Source organism: Lissotriton vulgaris, chromosome 1_1, assembly GCF_964263255.1.
Source record: "Lissotriton vulgaris chromosome 1_1, aLisVul1.2, whole genome shotgun sequence".
Classification (NCBI taxonomy): Eukaryota; Metazoa; Chordata; class Amphibia; order Caudata; family Salamandridae; genus Lissotriton; species Lissotriton vulgaris.
The window spans coordinates 1,059,809,407-1,059,827,467 of NC_141685.1; the positions used below are offsets into that span (position 1 = coordinate 1,059,809,407).

Here is an 18,061-nt window from a genome sequence, read left to right on the forward strand (position 1 = left end):
GGCCCTGCCTAGGACCGTCCCTGCTGTTGGTCTGTGAGCCGGTAAAGACCTCGACAGCGGTTGAGCTGTACATGTCTGTACCCTAGAGGTCTGAATTCCTGCCCCTCTTCCTTGGTCTGCGTGTATCTTCCACCCTCTGGGGGTCTGCGGAGAGGGTGGGTTCCTGAACTCCTCTGGGAGGTCTGTGATAACCTCCCCCTCTGTCGGGCTTCGCCTGCTGTGCAGCTGGGACCCTGTTTCCCAGGCGCCCCAGGCCCCTACCTGCCCCGGCAGGCCCCAAGCATGCGGTGGAACCGGTTTGCAGGCTCAGGGAGGGGAGCCCTGCCTCCGTCTCCCGGAAGACCTCAGACTGACGCAGCCCGCCATCGACCCTGTGCTGCCTGCCAGGCCTCCGCAGAGCCAGGAGGGAGCCGGCCGGTGCGGCTTCCGGGTGACTCTGCACCTTCACGCCGAGGGCTGCGGGCCTTGTGCTGCTCGAGGCCACCATTGCTGGAGGAGCCGCCGTGCCCGAGCGTCGACACTCACGTCCAACGCACGGGACGAGAAACATTACTGCTCTGCTGTGTCCCAGCTCACGAGGGAGGCGGCTCGTGGAGCTTGTGGGGCCCCGGGAGGACCCCCAGTCACTGCGAACATCTGGCCTTCAGCTAACGAAACAGCAAGTACGAAAGTGTTGACAGCAAGTGCCACCGAGCAGGAGGGGAAGCCTCGCTGCCCTTTAGGGGCTCAGCTCTGTCTACGCCCGTAAGGGACCCTTGTCGTTTGCCTTTCTGGGGTGTCCGGCCTGCAAACTGTCAACATTGGGCCTATTTACAACACAGCTTCCCATGAAGGGGAGATGCTGCCCCCATAGTGATACTACCACCATTTAGCGGCATGGACTCTCTCTGGGTTACTTGCTTTGCTATTATCAAAGGAAGGTACCACTAAAGTACAATTAACTTTGCCTCTTGGGTTTGCCAAAATATCCTGTCTTTTGGGCGCTGCCACCGCACAGGAGTGCAGCCAAGGATCTAACTAAGGAACCGTGCCCACGAACTTTGAAAATTCCGCTTTGTAGTCACCCACACAGATTTTCTGGAATTTGTGTTGCTGGCCCTGTACTTAAGAGTCACCCAGAGTAATTCCAGATGGTTTAGAAATGTCTAACTGTCATATTTTTACACACTTATGAGCGACCTACCTGTTCCACTTCTACGTACTTTGAACATTGAACCGACCACTGGTGGGGGCTTCGTATTCTACGAGTTCACTGAGGCAAAGGAGCACAGAAGCTTGAGCTGTGAGTTCACGGGGGACAAGCGGACCAACCTAGAGGACTCGCGCGAGATCAGCGAGGCCTGCGGGCGAGAAGACGCAGGACTGGTGGCGCACACTGTCACACCACGTGACATGGAGGGCACCAAGGAGACCGACCACCGGCATGCCATGAAAGCGCTGGCCCAGCAGGCAGGAAATGACACATGTGCTGACTGTGGTGCTGCAGGTGAGCTCAGGGGCATCTGGGGAGGATGCATTCTCTGCATCAAAGTGCCATTGGGGCCTCGTATTCTCAGATTATGGGTAATTTCTGACTAGGTCCAATAATAGAGATAACAGCTTGGTGGCAGATATAGGGACTATAGGTTTCCAGCTCTAGTGCTATCTCGAGGAGGGGTATTGATTTGATGTGATACCGAATATTGTAGTCAGGATATTGTCTTAGGTAAATAGTATGCCCTAAATATTGTTGTCAAAAATATTGCCCCACTGGGATTAATAATACAAAATCTACACCTAATGGGACAATATTTTGTAAACAATATGTTAGGCACAATATGTAAAGCAATATTTTTGTATGTGATATTCTAGCATACATCTATTGATTTACCCTCACTCTCTTTTAGAATTTGTGAACTTTTTTCTCTCCACTGGTAACATTTGTTTCCCTCTGAAATTTCTGCTTTCTCTTCGTCTCCCCTCTGCACTTACTGAGTTGCCTGGTATTCATACCCTATAGACCGTAAATAAAGCAGTAGGGACTCTTTTCCTGCAGTTCCTGTGTAACCTATAGTCCTGCTGATGGCATCATTCTCTTTCTCCTGCAGAAACAACCTGGGCTTCCTATACTTTGGGAGTATTTATCTGCACGAACTGCTCCGGCATCCACCAGAACCTCTATGAACACAGCCAGGTGAAGTGCCTGGAGGACCCGTGGGAGGCGGCAGAGGTGCAGGTGAGAGGGCACATTCACAGGCCATGCCAGAGGTTGTCAACCAACTGCTGCCTACAGAGATAATGTGAAATTCAAACACCCGGTACCTTGTATTCCAATGGAACTGGGGTAATTCAGTATACAAAACAATGTCCCAGTAGGAATCACTCAGAAATACTTTACAATACTTTGCACAGGGGCTAACTAACATAATGACCTGCTGTTACAACCAATGAACTGCACAATCATAACAGTGGTAATTTAGATTAGATGTACAGGTATATACAGACACATATTGGTTGCCAGCAGTGATGTAATAAAGGCTTTGTCAATATAAAATGCCTCTATATGGGTAATACATAACAGCCATAGCTGCAGGTTCCTCTGTTACCAAGGTAATAACATTTATAAAAGGTCTCCTCAATGCCACATGATTTATCACTCAGATATCAGTTTTAAATATATTTTGGAAATTCAACCATTTTCTTTCAAATATCAGCTCATGAGGTCATGAAAATAAACACATTTTCATCTCAAATACACCCTTTCAAATTTGGTATATGTAAATTATTTCAGCCAAGCAAAAGCGTCTCATTTAGTAGGGTAGGCTGCACACAGGAGAGCTACTAAGAGGTAGTTGGAGTGCTACCAGTACCTCACAAGCTACTCGTTGGAGAAACCTGCTTTACAGAATTGCAAGTGCTCCAGGTCTCACAGTCCACACAGAAAAAGGCAGGTAGTGACTTTCCCACTGTCCTTAAAGAGACAAACAGGTTCACTGTAGGGACTGCGGAGTAGATGCCAAAGGCCCAAGATCATGTGTGCCACCCTCAGGCAATATGGCATTATTAGCCAATAGAGGACCATATCCATTGGTGGAAGCACAGTTTAGAAAAAATACTTAACCCTTTCACTGATGAGGTGTTTGCGCACCATTAGATTGTATAAATATATGTATCTACTTAGTTTCTTGGTACACCAATAAACACTATATACTTTTTGGGCACATTCAGGGCTAGGTATTGGTGCAAACTCCAAATCAATATCTCATTGCAGCCTGAAAATGTAATGAAAAATTTGGAAATCTTTTATTTTTTTTTAACAATGTTGCTCAATATTTTTTACATTTAACAAATGGATAAGGAAATCCTGGAATGCTAAGAAAAGAAATGTTGCCCTGAATGCCTGAAGTCTGGCAATACCAAATTATGTTTGGATTTTCCAGCGAATGTAGTCTGCACAATAAATTAGGTAACATTAACCCAGATCACGAAATTGGAGCAGAATCATTTTTTATGGGGTACTGTTCATTGAACGACAGATATCAAACTCAGGACTATATACGAAAGTGTAAAATCTCTATATATTTTGATGATGTACTACATGAGCAAGGAAGGCTGCCTTTTCCCTGAATGGCTGGCTAGAACAATGCATTGAAAACTGCATTTTTCTGATTTTCAGCAATTGTTTTCCAATTCATGATAATTCCCTCCAGTTTACCTCAAGCAGGTACATAGACCTGCCATGGCTTGACCCAAATATGTGTTCCACCAGGGCCTCCTGAGCAGAGGGTATGATAAATTGTATGGATTTCCAGTGGGTTTGGGGTGCCCAAAGGTTAAAAACGAAGTGCAGTGCATTTTGAAAATTTAGAAGGAAATTGAAAGCGAATTGTCTAGTTGGGGTACCTGTCTTTTGCTCGCAGATATTACCCCTGGGCTGCATGAAAACCGACCATGACCATATATTTTAAATGTCTGCATATCCCAAGGTTTCTATCTCTGGGTGCCAGCCACACCTCCAGCCCCCCTGTAGCAGGAACATGCGACTTGATCCACATCTATGTTCCACTCGGTCTCCTGAGTATTGGGGTACCAGGCATGTATGGGTTTTTCTGTGTTCGAGATGCTCATGTGCAACAGATTTTTTTAAAGCAACTGAAATAAAAATTCCAGTTTAGAGGACCTGTCTTTTGTTCGCAGGTTTCACCCCTGGACTATGTGGCAATGCACTACAACCATATATTTTTGATACCTACATATTCTAATGTTTCTATTGCTGGGTGCTAGATCTCCCTCGCCCTGATTGGCTTGCCAGATCTATGCTTTGAACATGATTTTTGTCAGATTTTCAGCAATTTTCCCAAAAGCACAGTAACCATCCCCAGTCTTCATTACACTGGAAGATATCTCTGCTAAAGCTTGACCACATCTGTGTTGCCCTGGGTCTTCTGAGTGTGGTGGTATCTGGCAAGTGTAGTTTTTCAATAGCCTTGAGAGTGGTTCCAGTAACTAAATATCACAGAACTCTTTTGATGGGTTGTTTCCTTGGGGTATAATTACAGTAGTTAGGCCCAGAGTTGCTGGCACGCAGGGAATCCTACCCATCCCAGACATTTCTTAAAACTAGAAACTCAGGAAATTCAGGGTGATGTGGCTTGTGTGAATCTCATCACCTTTTATACCCAGAATACCCTGTAAATATCAAAGTATTAGTTAAAAATCACATTTTCTTTGCTATTCTGTGAAAGAACTTTAGAAAACAGTAAATATCATACCACCCAACACTCCTATTCTTCTGATAAAAAACAGTAGCCCGCATGTGTGGGTAGGCCTATTATGTGGTACAGGAACAGGCAAAAACTTTGACCGTGTGAAGACCACATTGACACTAACTACATTGACTTCACAGGGACCCATTATGGGATTTTTTTTAGTTGACACAACCACACACGTGAGTTACTGTTTTTATCTATAGGAGTGTGGAAACGTTGTGCAGTGGGACTTTTCTGTTCCACATACATTTTTTAACTTTTTGTCATAGTAATGTAAAGAAATTCTCTTTTGGAACCATAATGTTTACATGACATTCTAGGTAAATGAAAATGACAGCATCCCTCAGCAATAATGTTGGAAAGGCAGACATGGAAAGACTGTCGGAAACCGACATCTTATACCCAACGGAGGAGCTGAGGCTGGCTCCACCGCCATTCAAAGGATTACAGTTCCGCTCTTCTTCACCCGTCGGAAGAGAAGCAAAATCCCCCCACAGGTTTCCCTCCGCCATCATCATAATACGGCAGTCAGAGGGAAACCCTGGATGTAGAGCTGAAAGCCTCCAACAGACTGTCGGATGGCTTTCCACCGACATCCAAATCGGGCCCTAAGTTTCGAGTTTTCAGTAGTGTCTGGGGTTGGGTGGATTCCCTAACTGTCAGTAGTCCCTGGGCCCAAACACCGCAGTGCACCCATATCCTAACAATTGACTTAATTCCAAAGTTCTTTCTTCTGCTTTTCATACCTGTGTTCTCTGGCATTTCCTATCCCAGGTGATAGGACTACCCACACTTGTAAGGTACACTTTTATTTGGGAGAAGTGTGGAAACACATTATGGTAGGACATTTGATTTCAACTATTACATTTATTATACAGGTTGCTTGCAAGTTGTTGTCTATAAATAGCACTTTATCAAAAAAGCTTCTCAACGTCAACAGGCAATATGGGTAATCAAGAATTTGGAGTGGTATAAATGACTCCTATCCCTAAACTTACACTTATGGCTACATTAAAAAAAATGCAAAGCTTTCATTCACATCCAGTTTCTAATCATTAGATTTTTTATTATCAAGTCATGCATGGTCAGTAAACAGTGAAAGAAATTGTGAACCATGGCTGGATTGTTGGCTCTGGTGTTGGTAGGCTTTTGAAGAAACTACAAACACCACACATCTCTGAGACAGGAAGAGTCTGACGGACGTAATTGTATATCATTTTTGTGGATCTGTCTCCTGTGCAAAACGTTTTAGGTGATAATATAACGTCATTGATAACATTGTTGCAACATTTTAAATTACTTAATTGAAGACAAGAGTATGCATGGTAAGGGGCGTGAGTTAGTGAGTTATAGATATTAACCATAACAACATATTAACCTTTTTTCCCGAGATTATATATATATATATATATATATATATATATATATATATATATATATATATATATATATATATATATATATAAAAGTCTGCTCCAAATTCCTCAACAATACCGAGCCGCTTTAGAAGAATACAGCACTCTCGGGATTTCAGTTCTCAGCACAAGTTTATTACCAGAACAAACGCATTTCGGGAGGAACTCCCTTCGTCAGTGTTTGCAATCGAACGCGCTGCGCGGCGCCATTATGGTGACTCACAGTGGGTGATTGAAACAAACATAGGACTACAACAAACATTCGTGTTTGCGCGCCATCTTTGAATGTACATATCCTCTTTGAGAGAGTGTGTTAACAGTATACATTAACCAATCATATATCTCTCCCCACAGTTAATAGAGTGAGGAAACTGTCCCGGTGTTCTCTCTTTGAGAAAAAGACACGTCCAAGTACTGATGGTAAATTTCGAATGATTACACCCTATTCAGCCAACTCCTTCAGATTGAGATCTATTATGACTAAACACTGGCACATCCTAAAAACTGATCACATTGTTGGTCTGGATATACCAGTTGCACCGCTTATAACTTTTAAAAAGGCGAGATCTCTACGTGACTATATGGTTCAAAGCCATTTAAATCCAATACGTAAGACCAAGGGAACTTTGAAGGATGCCAAGGCCTTCTTCCCCTGTGGGAAGTGTAAAGTCTGTGCATCCAGCAAACAAACTCTAACATACGATGTGAGAGGCTGCAAAGGTGGAAAGAGAATAAATAAATGTATGTCCTGCCATACAGACCATGCCGTTTACTGCTTGATATGTCCTTGCCAATTGAGATATATTGGCAGCACTATTAATCCAGTAAAATTGAGGGTGCTAGAGCACATGCGGGCGATCGCCAATAGAGATTTTTCCTATCCGGTCGCCCGGCATTTTGCAATAAAGCATGATAGCAACAGGGTTCTCCTGAGATTTTTTTGTCTGGAATGTGTCCCTGAAAGCCCACGAGGTGGCAACAAATTACAGACACTCAGGATACTAGAGTCTCGATATATAATTGACTTAGAGACTAAAGCACCCAGAGGTCCGAATATGGGGGAGGAGATATCATCTCATCTGGGATAATCTTGAATGCTAGCAACTGGAACGTGATCAATTCTGGACATATTCTATTATCCTAGGAATCTGGCGGCCAACTTGCTGCAATTGTCGATACACGGCAAGATAGAAACCGCAAATGGGTATTGTTTTATCTATACACGATAATCGTGTGTTTGTAGAGATGTCTTGAGGTTAATGACATTGCTTCTTAGGAGAATTATGCCCAGGCGACCAGTGCACATGAGGCTCTAGGCATGTTGTAGCATCAGAAATTCTTTTTTAAGCCACATTTTTGCCGATACACGGTGTGATTAACTGTGGGGAGAGATATATGATTGGTTAATGTACACTGTTAACACACTCTCTCAAAGAGGATACGTACATTCAAAGATGGCGCGCAAACACAAATGTTTTTTGTAGTCCTATGTTTGTTTCAATCACCCACTGTGAGTCAACATAATGGCGTCGCGCAGCGCGTTCGATTGCAAACACTGACAAAGGGAGTTCCTCCCGAAACGCGTTTGTTCTGGTAATAAACGTGTGCTGGGAACTGAAAACCCGAGAGTGCTGTATTCTTCTAACCCGGCTGGGTATTGTTGAGGAATTTGGAGCAGACATTGTTATTGCGGGACACCGCCGCGGAAACAGCACCCGCTACTTGAGTGACTCGTGTTGCTGGTGTTCAGGAGCGTGGATATATATATATATATATTATATATATATATATACATATTAATCAACAAAAACGCCCGTAAGCTTAGGAGCGCACACAACAAAAACTAACCATCCGGCTTTCATTTGAAAGGCACCTTGCTTTATTTTTCCCGGGTGAACAAAATCCAGGCCAGACGCGTTTGGAGATCGCCTCTCGTTATCAAAGGTCACTGCCAGGATTGACCCACAGGAAGTTCTTGACGCATTTAATTAATCTCCGCTGAGTGCGATGTCAGTTCAATCCAATGCGTGCTGGGCATTGTAGTCCCATTGAGAACACCATATTTTCCTTTTAGTAAGTCCTGATGGCCTTTTCCTGTATTGCAGTTTAAAATGCCCTCGTGGACACCAATAGTGTAAAGCAAGTAAGTTACCTCGTTTTTGTGCTGCTAACGAGTATGGACACAGTTCCAGCCCAGCAGCTCTTGGGTTTCGATATATATATATATATATCAAGGGTAGTCTTTACCCGAAACGTGTCATGCCGAAATGACTCTGGAAGGATAATAAACCCTGCTTGACTACTTAGGCGCTGCTTGGTGGTCCGTTATTCTGTGGTGCTACACCGGGGAAACAGAAGCTGTGTGAGATATATATATATATATATATATATATATATATATATATATATATTTGTTTCACTTGCTTGCTCCTTCTGCTTTCCCTCGCAGTGGGTCGTAGAAAGTTGGCGGAGCGCGCCAACATTAAAATCCAAATTAAAGCTGAAATAATACGATCACAAAGAGTTAAAGCAGCTGCTTTAACTCTTTGTGATCGTATTATTGCAGCTAATTTGGATATATATATATCTTACGCTGTTCTTCATTGCTTCCCTTCACTCGGGAAAGGACGGACAAAAACCCAATTCTTGTGCTTGCAATTATTTTATTGCTCAACGACCATAATCGCCCTGAGGCGTTTCGGCCAAACACGGCCTTGATCACATGACGCGCTTTTGGAGCCAAGGTACTTTATTTAAAGTGCAATGTGCCAACACGGGATAACTCCAACCCACCAGCCCCGCTCCGCCACTGTCGCCCTCGCCACCAGCCCACGGATCCGCAGAAACACTACCAGAGGAAGATCGTTCTCCTACCTGGCCGCCAAGACATGGAACTCCCTCCCCGCCCACCTACGTCTGACCCAGGACCACATCACTTTCAGGAGACACCTCAAGACCTGGCTGTTCGAACAGTAGCAGCACCGCCCCACTCCCCCCAGCGCCTTGAGACCCTCACGGGTGAGTAGCGCACTCTATAAATGTCTTGATTGATTGATTGAACAATGTGTAAACATAGAAGAAATGCATATGTTTTTTGTTTTTTCGTGATACAATCTTTTCCATTTGATCTGTGCAAAACCAGCCATAAATATATAATATTAGGTTAAATCCATTTAAAATGTCTGTTAAATACATTAAAAACATTTCCATGTAAAATACATAAAAATATCATATGGAGGTATTTAAATTACTTTATTTGAAACACTACATTTAAAACATATTGTTATAAAATCATATGTTTCAAAAAGGGAAATAGCATGTTCAATGATGTCTGTATAATACATACAATGCTGTGACCTAACCCAATATGGCCGGCACAATCGTTTTGATCCATAGGGTGTTTTCACAATATGGGTCTTTCTAAATGCTTTTGTCTTTTATGTTGATCTAAAGTGCTCAATATGTGTAAAAAAGACATGTGCTACTTTGGAACAAAAACTTGTTCCTGAAATTAAATAAAACAAATTAAGTTAAAAAGTTTAATCCAGAGTTAAAAATCTACCAGTCCTCTGTATTTAAAGTTTAAATGGTTATAGCAGCATGCAGAAAAAAATAATCAATCATTCATGATATTTAATGGAAAAGTTAGCCAACTTTACCAAACTCAAATGTAGGCATTACAGGTATCATTATTTTTTTCTTATAACCATGTGTAAAAATCCTCACTCAAGTTGTGTCCTTATTATCTAATTCTATGATATACTGTGTTTCTTGACGTCTCAGTTTCGCCTCTCTATTCCCCCCTCATCCAGATACTGGGATGTAGTCAATCAAAAAGTATGAAAGGTGGTTCAGGTCACTGCCATGCACATCTTTAAAATGACAGGCTATTGGATATGTTGGATCATTGTTGGCGATTGCTTTCATGTGTTGCAGTATACGTTTGTGTGCCTGTAACTTGGTACTGCCCACACACTGCAACCCACAACAGCAAACTAACACATAAACAACAAATTTGGTGCGGCATTTGAGGAATTTAGTGATTTTCACAGTTTCCTCTGAAAAAGGTGTTTTGTATACAGTTTTATTTACTCCATACCTGCACGGCCGACTGTTGTGACATTTAACAAATCCTTGAGTGAGCCAATTGGTTGTTTTTAAAACCTCTGGACTACTACTGACCAGGGAATCCCGCATGGATTTAGATTTTCTAAATGTGATCCTGGGGTGTTTAGATAGCAGTCTACCAAGTACAGGATTACTTTTGACCACTGGGCAGTTCTTGTTGACAATCTTGCGTAAAGAGTTTTGCTGACGGCTATATGTTAAAATAAGTCTGGTTTCAGGATCTATTGTATTAGCTGTGCTAGGTTCTTTCGGGGTGTTATCAAGCAATTTATTCCTGTCTAAATCATTGGCTTTCTTGATGGCTATGTTCACAGTTTTTTCATCATAGCCTCGTTCCTGAAATCTTATTTTGCTTGAACTTTGTGCCTCTGTAAGATCAAAAATTTTGCTACATGCACGACGTATCCTAAGCATCTCTCCATGTGGTATACTTTGGATGAGATGCCGTGGATGATGGCTTGTCACATGTAATAAACTGTTACCAGCAGTTGGTTTGCGGTACAGTTTAGTCTCAATTTTTTGATTTTTGATATAACCCTCCAACATCCAGTAAAGTGAAGGTTAACATTATTGTGATTGATCTTGCTGACAAATTCGTAGGCTGACTGCTCTGGGCCTTGCCAGACTACAAATAAGTTGTCAATGTAACTTAACCAACTTTTTACATGCCAAGCTACAGTTGCTTTGTATTCTCTGTTCAAAATCATCTCCTCCCACCAACCCATGTGGAGGTGGGAGTAGCTAGGGGAAAAATAAGCCCCCATAGATACTCCTCTTATTTGTTGAAAAACCTGATTTGAAAACAGAAAAAAGTTGTTATTGAGGCAATATGTTATCAGTGTAATCAACATTCTGTTGTGAAGACATAAATGTAGTGGTCTGTAACTCAGGTAGTGTTCTATCGCTCTGATTCCATCTGTTTGTTGGATGCTAGTGTACAGGGGCGTTACATCAAGAAACATTAATAAGTAACTGGAGTCCCAATTAAAGGTATTTAAAATTCTCAAGAAATCACTTGAGTCCTGTACAAAGGAAGGCAGATTGTTAACATACTCTTGCAAGAAGAAGTCTATATATTTGAAGGTGTTCTCTAACAGACCTCCTCTTGCAGAGATTATTGGTCTGCCAGGTGGTGTTGACAAATTTTTATGAAGTTTGGGTATCAGATAAATAACAGGCATTATCGGATGGTCATTTTTCAAGAATTTTAGTTAAACCAGGCTTAGCAGACCCGCACTATGCGATACATTTAGTTTGGAATAATATTCATTCCATGACATTCGGACTGTCTGCATGTTACATCTCTTATAACAATTTGTATCGTCCAGTTGTAATAGTGATTCTTTCATGTATTCTTGGAGAGACCAAATAACAATGTTTCCTCCCTTGTCGGAATTTCAAACAATAATTTGCTCATTCTTTTGCAAATTTGTTGTACTCATTCTGATGATACCTATATTTCTTTTGGGACCTGGCAGTTTTGAATTTTAAACTTTTGATTTCAGCAGTTACTAATTCATCAAATATATCCAGAGAATCTCTTACTGCCAACGGTTGGAAAGTTGATCTCGGTTTAAAATTAGTTTGAACCATGCCATAAGTGTTACCACTTGGACTTCCCACATCATTAGTGGTGGTTGCACTTTCTTGCGCTAATTCGTGTAGATTTGCCAATAGATCTGCATCAGCTGCTGTCAATGTTCAAGCTGGTTCTTGATTCCTAGTTTCAACATGTGTAGGTGTGGTTTTATTATTCACATTGGTCAGATAATGTTTCTTGAGTTTCAGTTAACGAATATATATATATATATATTTATTTATTTAAAGTTTTGTATAGCGCGAACATGACAAAGTTTGCATACCAGCTTTGACTGTACATTAATCCCATTTCAAATAAGACAGGCAGTGGATATGTTAGGAATATGAGGCCTCTCTGGGACACTGCTTCTGTACAAGTGCGCCTGTTTCTTTCTACATTTATATTTTTTCAAGCAACAGTACATAACATTCTAAGACACCCTCAAATCACTTCAATGACCCCCTTCCCCCTAACTCCTTTAAAGAAATGATAGGTACACTAGTACCCCTTTGGTCTAAAATCATCAACGTCTCACTTCTTCAAGGTGAGAACCGCTTTCAGCTTGAAGGTGGGCCTAGTGCTCCCTATCCTCAAAAAACCCTCGGCTGACCCTGCTGACTTGAACAACTACCGCCCAATCACAAACATTCAAACACTGGCAAAACTTCTGGAGAAATGTGTGCATGAACAACTTTGCAAACACATTGAGCAATTCCAGCTTCTCGACCTATTCCAATCGGGTTTCCGCAGTGGCCACAGCACCAAAACAGCCATCATTCACATTGTGGACGACACTCTCACTTTACTTGACCAAAACGAAACCTGCCTTTTAATTCTGCTCGATCTCTCATCGGCATTTAACACTGTCAAACATGACAATCTACTATACCTCTTAGAACATAGAATGGGGATATCTGGTACGGTCCTTAAACGGTTTGCCTCTTTCCTCAACAACAGAACACATAGAATCAAATCCAACCAGTCTCTCTCCAACCTGAGGCCCTGCACACTTGGTATCCCCCAAGGATCCTCACTCTCCACCACTCTCTTCAACCTTTTCCTTGAACCACTGACTGTAATTCTTAAAGCCTCCAACATCCAATATCAAATGTATGCGTACGACACCCAACTCTACATGAAAATCTCCTCCCCCGAGGACATCAAATCTCTCAACAGAACCCCTCTCAAAACGCTGTACTGGCTAACCACCAACCATCTCAAATTAAACGCCCTCAAGACAGAATTCCTCCTCATTGCACCCGCTAGGCAAACCCCCACTGTGTTGCAATTTCTTTGTAACCTTACCGCCCTCAACTGCACACCTCATATGGTTGACTCCACTAAATCACTGGGAGTTGTGCTAGACAAAATCCTAAACATGCAAGATCACATCAGACCATCGACCAAAGGAGCACATTTTCAACTCTGCATCCTAAGAAAACTCAAACCATACCATACCCAAGATGACTTTAAATCGGCTGTGCAAGCACTTGTCATTTCCAGACTTGAATATGGCATTGCGACTCTTTGTGGTCTGCCGAAACTCAGTTTAGCACCTATCAGAGCATCTTCGAATGCTGCCACTACACTCATCACAGGTTCTAAGAAGTCCAATCAACTTTCATTGGACCTTAAATCGCTCAATTGGCGTCCTTTTGAAGCTCAGATACAACTAAAGATCGCATGTATGACCCATAGGGCACTTCACTTCAACACCCCACTCTACCTGACAAACAAACTGGAACTTTCGGGTGGCTCCAGGTCCACAAGGAGCACCGGCACACTGCTGCTCAAGCCCAAGAAATTTAATAGGCTTAAAACCTACAACTGCTCATTTTCTGGCATTGCCCCGAGAATCTGGAACTCCCTTCCAGTAGAAACAAGACTGATTCCCTCTACTCTTGCCTTCAAAAGGGAAGTCAAAACTCTACTTCTGAACAAACTCTACTAATGAGCTCTGCGTTGAACCTGTTGCATTCTCCTATTGACTCTAGGTGACCGTTTTTATCTGATATGCTGTTGATCTATATAGCCCTACTTGTTGCTTTTACCCATCCTGCTTCCTCTGCACGTCCCAATTTCATCCTGCTTCCGTTGTTTATTGTACCACCTTTTACATGACTTTTATCACCTTGCTGCTTTCCTTTGTCTACCTAAACATATGTAAAGCGCTCTGATACCCACCTGGGTCATGTTCGCGCTATATAAAACTTTAAATAAATGAATAAATGTAGTTCAATTTTTTGCAGAACTTTGCTGAGTTCAGCTCATTTGTAAGTAATGCATAAACAATCCCTCTCGGATGTGAACTAATAAGTCATGCCTAGCTGAAAACGTCACACATGACATAGAGCCACTTGACCAACACACTTACCTTCTCAGCTATCAGTAGTTCATAGGCCTTTATTTTCTGATAACCTGCTGTTTTTATATTGCAGTTCATGGAAAAGCATGGGAATGAGGTTGCGAAAAGCAAGTTTGAGGCACATGTACCCATTTACTACTACCAGCCAACGCACCGGGACTGCCAGTGAGTACTTCTGAGCCTCCTGTGACCCCATTGTCTCTGAGATCCAGGACAAGTCTTTTTCATCTATTATTGTTCAGTACGCTTAAGGACCTCCTTGGCACCTTTTTATTTCTTTGGTCAAACTTTTAATACTTATGTTACCCATTTGAGTGTTTCTCTGTAAGTGATACCCCATCACGAGAGGTGTGAGCATGTGCGTCTCACATGGGTCTTCCTGCATAATGCAGTGATTCCTGTGCAATGGCCAGGCCCAGTCTTCTAAAGTTTTTCAGGTCCATTCGTGAGTGACTCATTGAATCTAGGCTCTTTCTCAGCTTTCTGGGATTTGTAGTCCTGATTTTATCATAAAAAGCCTTCATATCCAAAAACATATCCTGGACTGGATGAGTTACACACACATGGCCTCGGGAACCTGAGAGTGCTCTTCCAGGTGGCACTCTACCACTTCCCTTTGTACATAGATGATGTGCATGTTATATTATTCATGTACATCAACAGCTGAAGTGTCTCAAAGACAGTCCAAATGATGAGCCCCTGAGGGCAGGGTGGTCAGGTTGGACGAGGAAGCAGGGTGTGACAATTAGATAAACGCTAGGCGGTGATAGTGTGAGGAGCCATGCATGACTGAGGTTGAGTGGGCCAACCAGAGCAAGATCTGAGAGTGTGTTAGATATCAGAGTTGGTGGGGGGTTAGGGGGGAGAAGAGAACAAGTTACTTACCTGTAACTACAGTTATCCAGTATTGGTATATTTCATAGATTCACATGCCTGAATCATTTCCTGTCACCGAGGCGGGAGTTCCACGGTAAAAAAGTAGTGCCATAAATAAATAATAGTAGGCTAAAAAGAAAAAAGCCTAAGGCCTAAATCTTAGTAGCCTATCTACATCCTTATAGTAAAAAGAACCAAAAGTCATCTCCAACAAATCAGCTACCAGCACCCTCTAGAACACACTCGGCAGAAGCAGTTCTCCTCAGATTTTCTTAGCACAAGTGGGAAGTAAGTATCCCAAAATCACTGAGAACTGGCTCGACAGGGAGGAGGGTGGGTGCATGTGAATCTATAAAAGATACCAATACTGGATAACTGTAGTTACAGGTAAGTAACTTGTTTTCTTATCCAGTATTGGGGTATCTTTCTTAGATTCACATGCCTGAATCAGAGAAGCAAGCAGTATGCCAAATGTACTGTCGTTACATCCATAACAGTGAAAACAACTGTAATGACCAAGCTTTGAGAAATTAATAATCATCTTAAAAAGACATTATAGGAAATAAAACATGAATATATAAGTATAAATATATATATATATTTACTACTTGTGTAACGCTATATCTGTAAGAGACATTAGTTAGTGATAGATTCCTTACCTTAGAATATCCCTAGGCCTCAGACTGGATCCGGGAATTTTTGCGTAGCAGTACCCTTGCGCGTCGGTAGGCGTCGTCTGCGGCTCCGCGTCCGTCGTCGGCGCCGTGAAGACGTCGTCGGAGTACTTAGACGCCGCCTCCGCGTGCTGACGTCAGTTCTTAGACACAGCTTTTCCGCTCCATAAACGCAGAGCTATGCTAAAAACCAACACTTAACCTTAGATATCGGTTCGCAGAACGGGGAGGATGGGTGGGTCGTTAAGGAATCTATCACTAACTAATGTCTCTTACAGGTATATCGTTACACAAGTAGTAACTTGTGCATCTGAAAGAGACACGTTAGTGATAGATTCCATACCTTAGAATAGATACCCCAGCAATACAAACCCCGGTGGTGGGTCTGCGAACCAATAATCACACCAGAAAGTCCTGGAGGGCGGAACGGCCAAGGAAGCCATCCCTTCGGACTTGGCTGTCCAGGCAATAATGTCTTGCAAACGTGTGCAGCGAGGCCCTCGTACCAGCCTGGCTGATGTCCTGCAAGGGCACTCCACGGCCCAGGGCAGTGGTAGTCGTTGTGGTCCGAGTGGAATGAGCCCTCAGTCCAACAGGGGGTTCCTTCTTAGCCAAGGAGTAGCACGCCTGGATACACAAGATGACCCACCGCGAGATGGTCCTCTTGTGTACCGCCTTTTCCTTCTTGGCGCCCACGTAACCAACAAAGAGTTGGTCATCCACCCGGAACTGCCGTGTGCGATCTAGATAGTAAGAGAGTGCACGTTTTGGGTCCAGACGGTGGAGCCTCTCTTCCTCTCTCGAGGGATGCGGAGGTGGAAAGAAGGTGGGCAAGGTGATGGATTGCCCGATGTGGAAGGCTGTGACTACTTTGGGCAGGAAAGAGGGCCTGGTCCGCAACACAACCTTGTCCGGAAGGACTGAAAGGAAAGGAGGTTTACAGGATAGAGCCTGGAGCTCACTCACTCCCCTGGCAGAGGTGATGGCCACCAGGAAGGCAGTCTTTAAAGTAAGAAGGCGGAGAGGACAGTTGTGAAGTAGCTCGAAGGGAGCGCACATCAGAAAAGTAAGAACCAAGTTCAAGTCCCACTGAGGCATCAAAAAGGGAACAGGAGGGAACGTATGTGTGATGCTTTTCAGGAATCGATTAACGATAGGGGACTTGAACAAAGAAGGTTGATCAGGCAGCCTCAAAAAGGCTGAAAGAGCAGAAAGGTAGCCCTTGATAGTTGCCAGAGCAGAGCCCTGCTGGGCAAGAGAAAGAAGAAAGTGAAGAACATCAGAAAGAGGGGCAGAGAGAGGATCCACAGCCTTTGCTGTGCACCATGCCACAAATCTGTTCCACCTGCAGGCGTATACCGACTTTGTGGAGGGACGCCTGGCTGCCAGAATGATGTTACAGACTTCAGAAGGCAAGTCAAATGGCCTCAACTGTCGCCGCTTAATCTCCAAGCATGGAGGTGGAGACTGGACAGGTTCGGGTGGAGGACCGTCGCCTGCTGCTGCGACAGAAGGTCCTCCTGAAGAGGCAGACGAACCGGGGGATCGACTGACATACTGAGTAGCTCGGGATACCAGTACCTTCGTGCCCAGTCTGGAGCCACAAGGATGACTTGTGCCCAGTCGCGCCTGATCTTCTTCAGCACTCTGGGCAGAAGTGGTATAGGTGGAAAGACATACAACAGACCGCAACTCCACTCGCGACGAAAAGCGTCTCCGAGCGAGTGCCGCCTTGGAAATTCCAACGCGCAGAATGATGACATTGCGCGTTCTCTTCGGTGGCAAATAGATCTAACCAAGGCTCTCCCCACTGCAGAAAGAGACCTTGCGCCACGTCCGAGTTCAGACGCCATTCGTGATCCATCATGCACCGGCGGCTGAGTTTGTCCGCCCTGGCGTTCAGAGAACCTGCCAGGTGTTGAACCACCAGGGTCATGCCCTGATGTTCCAGCCATTGCCAGAGGCGCAGAGCCTCCTGGCAGAGGGTCCACGACCCCACTACGCCCTGTTTGTTGCAGTACCACATGGCGGTGGTGTTGTCTGTGAACACCTGCACTACACTCCCTCGGACAGAAGGGAGGAAGGCCTTCAGTGCTAGACGAATCGCCCGCAGCTCCAAAAGGTTGATATGGAGCCGGGACTTCGCCGAAGACCAGAGGCCTCTGATCTCCGTCTCTCCCATGTGGCCTCCCCAGCCCTGGAGGGACGCGTCCGTCACAACTACGTGCTCCGGTTGGGGATGGGAGAGGTATCTGCCGCTGACCCAATCGCGGTCC

The 18,061-nt window shown here is 43.8% G+C and overlaps 1 protein-coding gene across 1 annotated transcript in view; it reads left to right on the forward strand.

Annotated features, from left to right (window-relative positions):
- The first annotated feature begins 536 nt into the window (after window positions 1–536).
- LOC147748541 (arf-GAP with dual PH domain-containing protein 1-like) overlaps window positions 537–18,061 on the forward strand; it is a 130,087-nt gene continuing 112,562 nt past the window's right edge. The window contains exons 1-3 of the mRNA XM_086962982.1: window positions 537–1,486; window positions 2,088–2,215; window positions 14,309–14,400. Of these exons, the coding sequence (XP_086819108.1) occupies window positions 1,171–1,486; window positions 2,088–2,215; window positions 14,309–14,400 (536 nt within the window). The 5' untranslated portion in view covers window positions 537–1,170. The remainder of the gene's footprint in view (window positions 1,487–2,087; window positions 2,216–14,308; window positions 14,401–18,061) is intronic.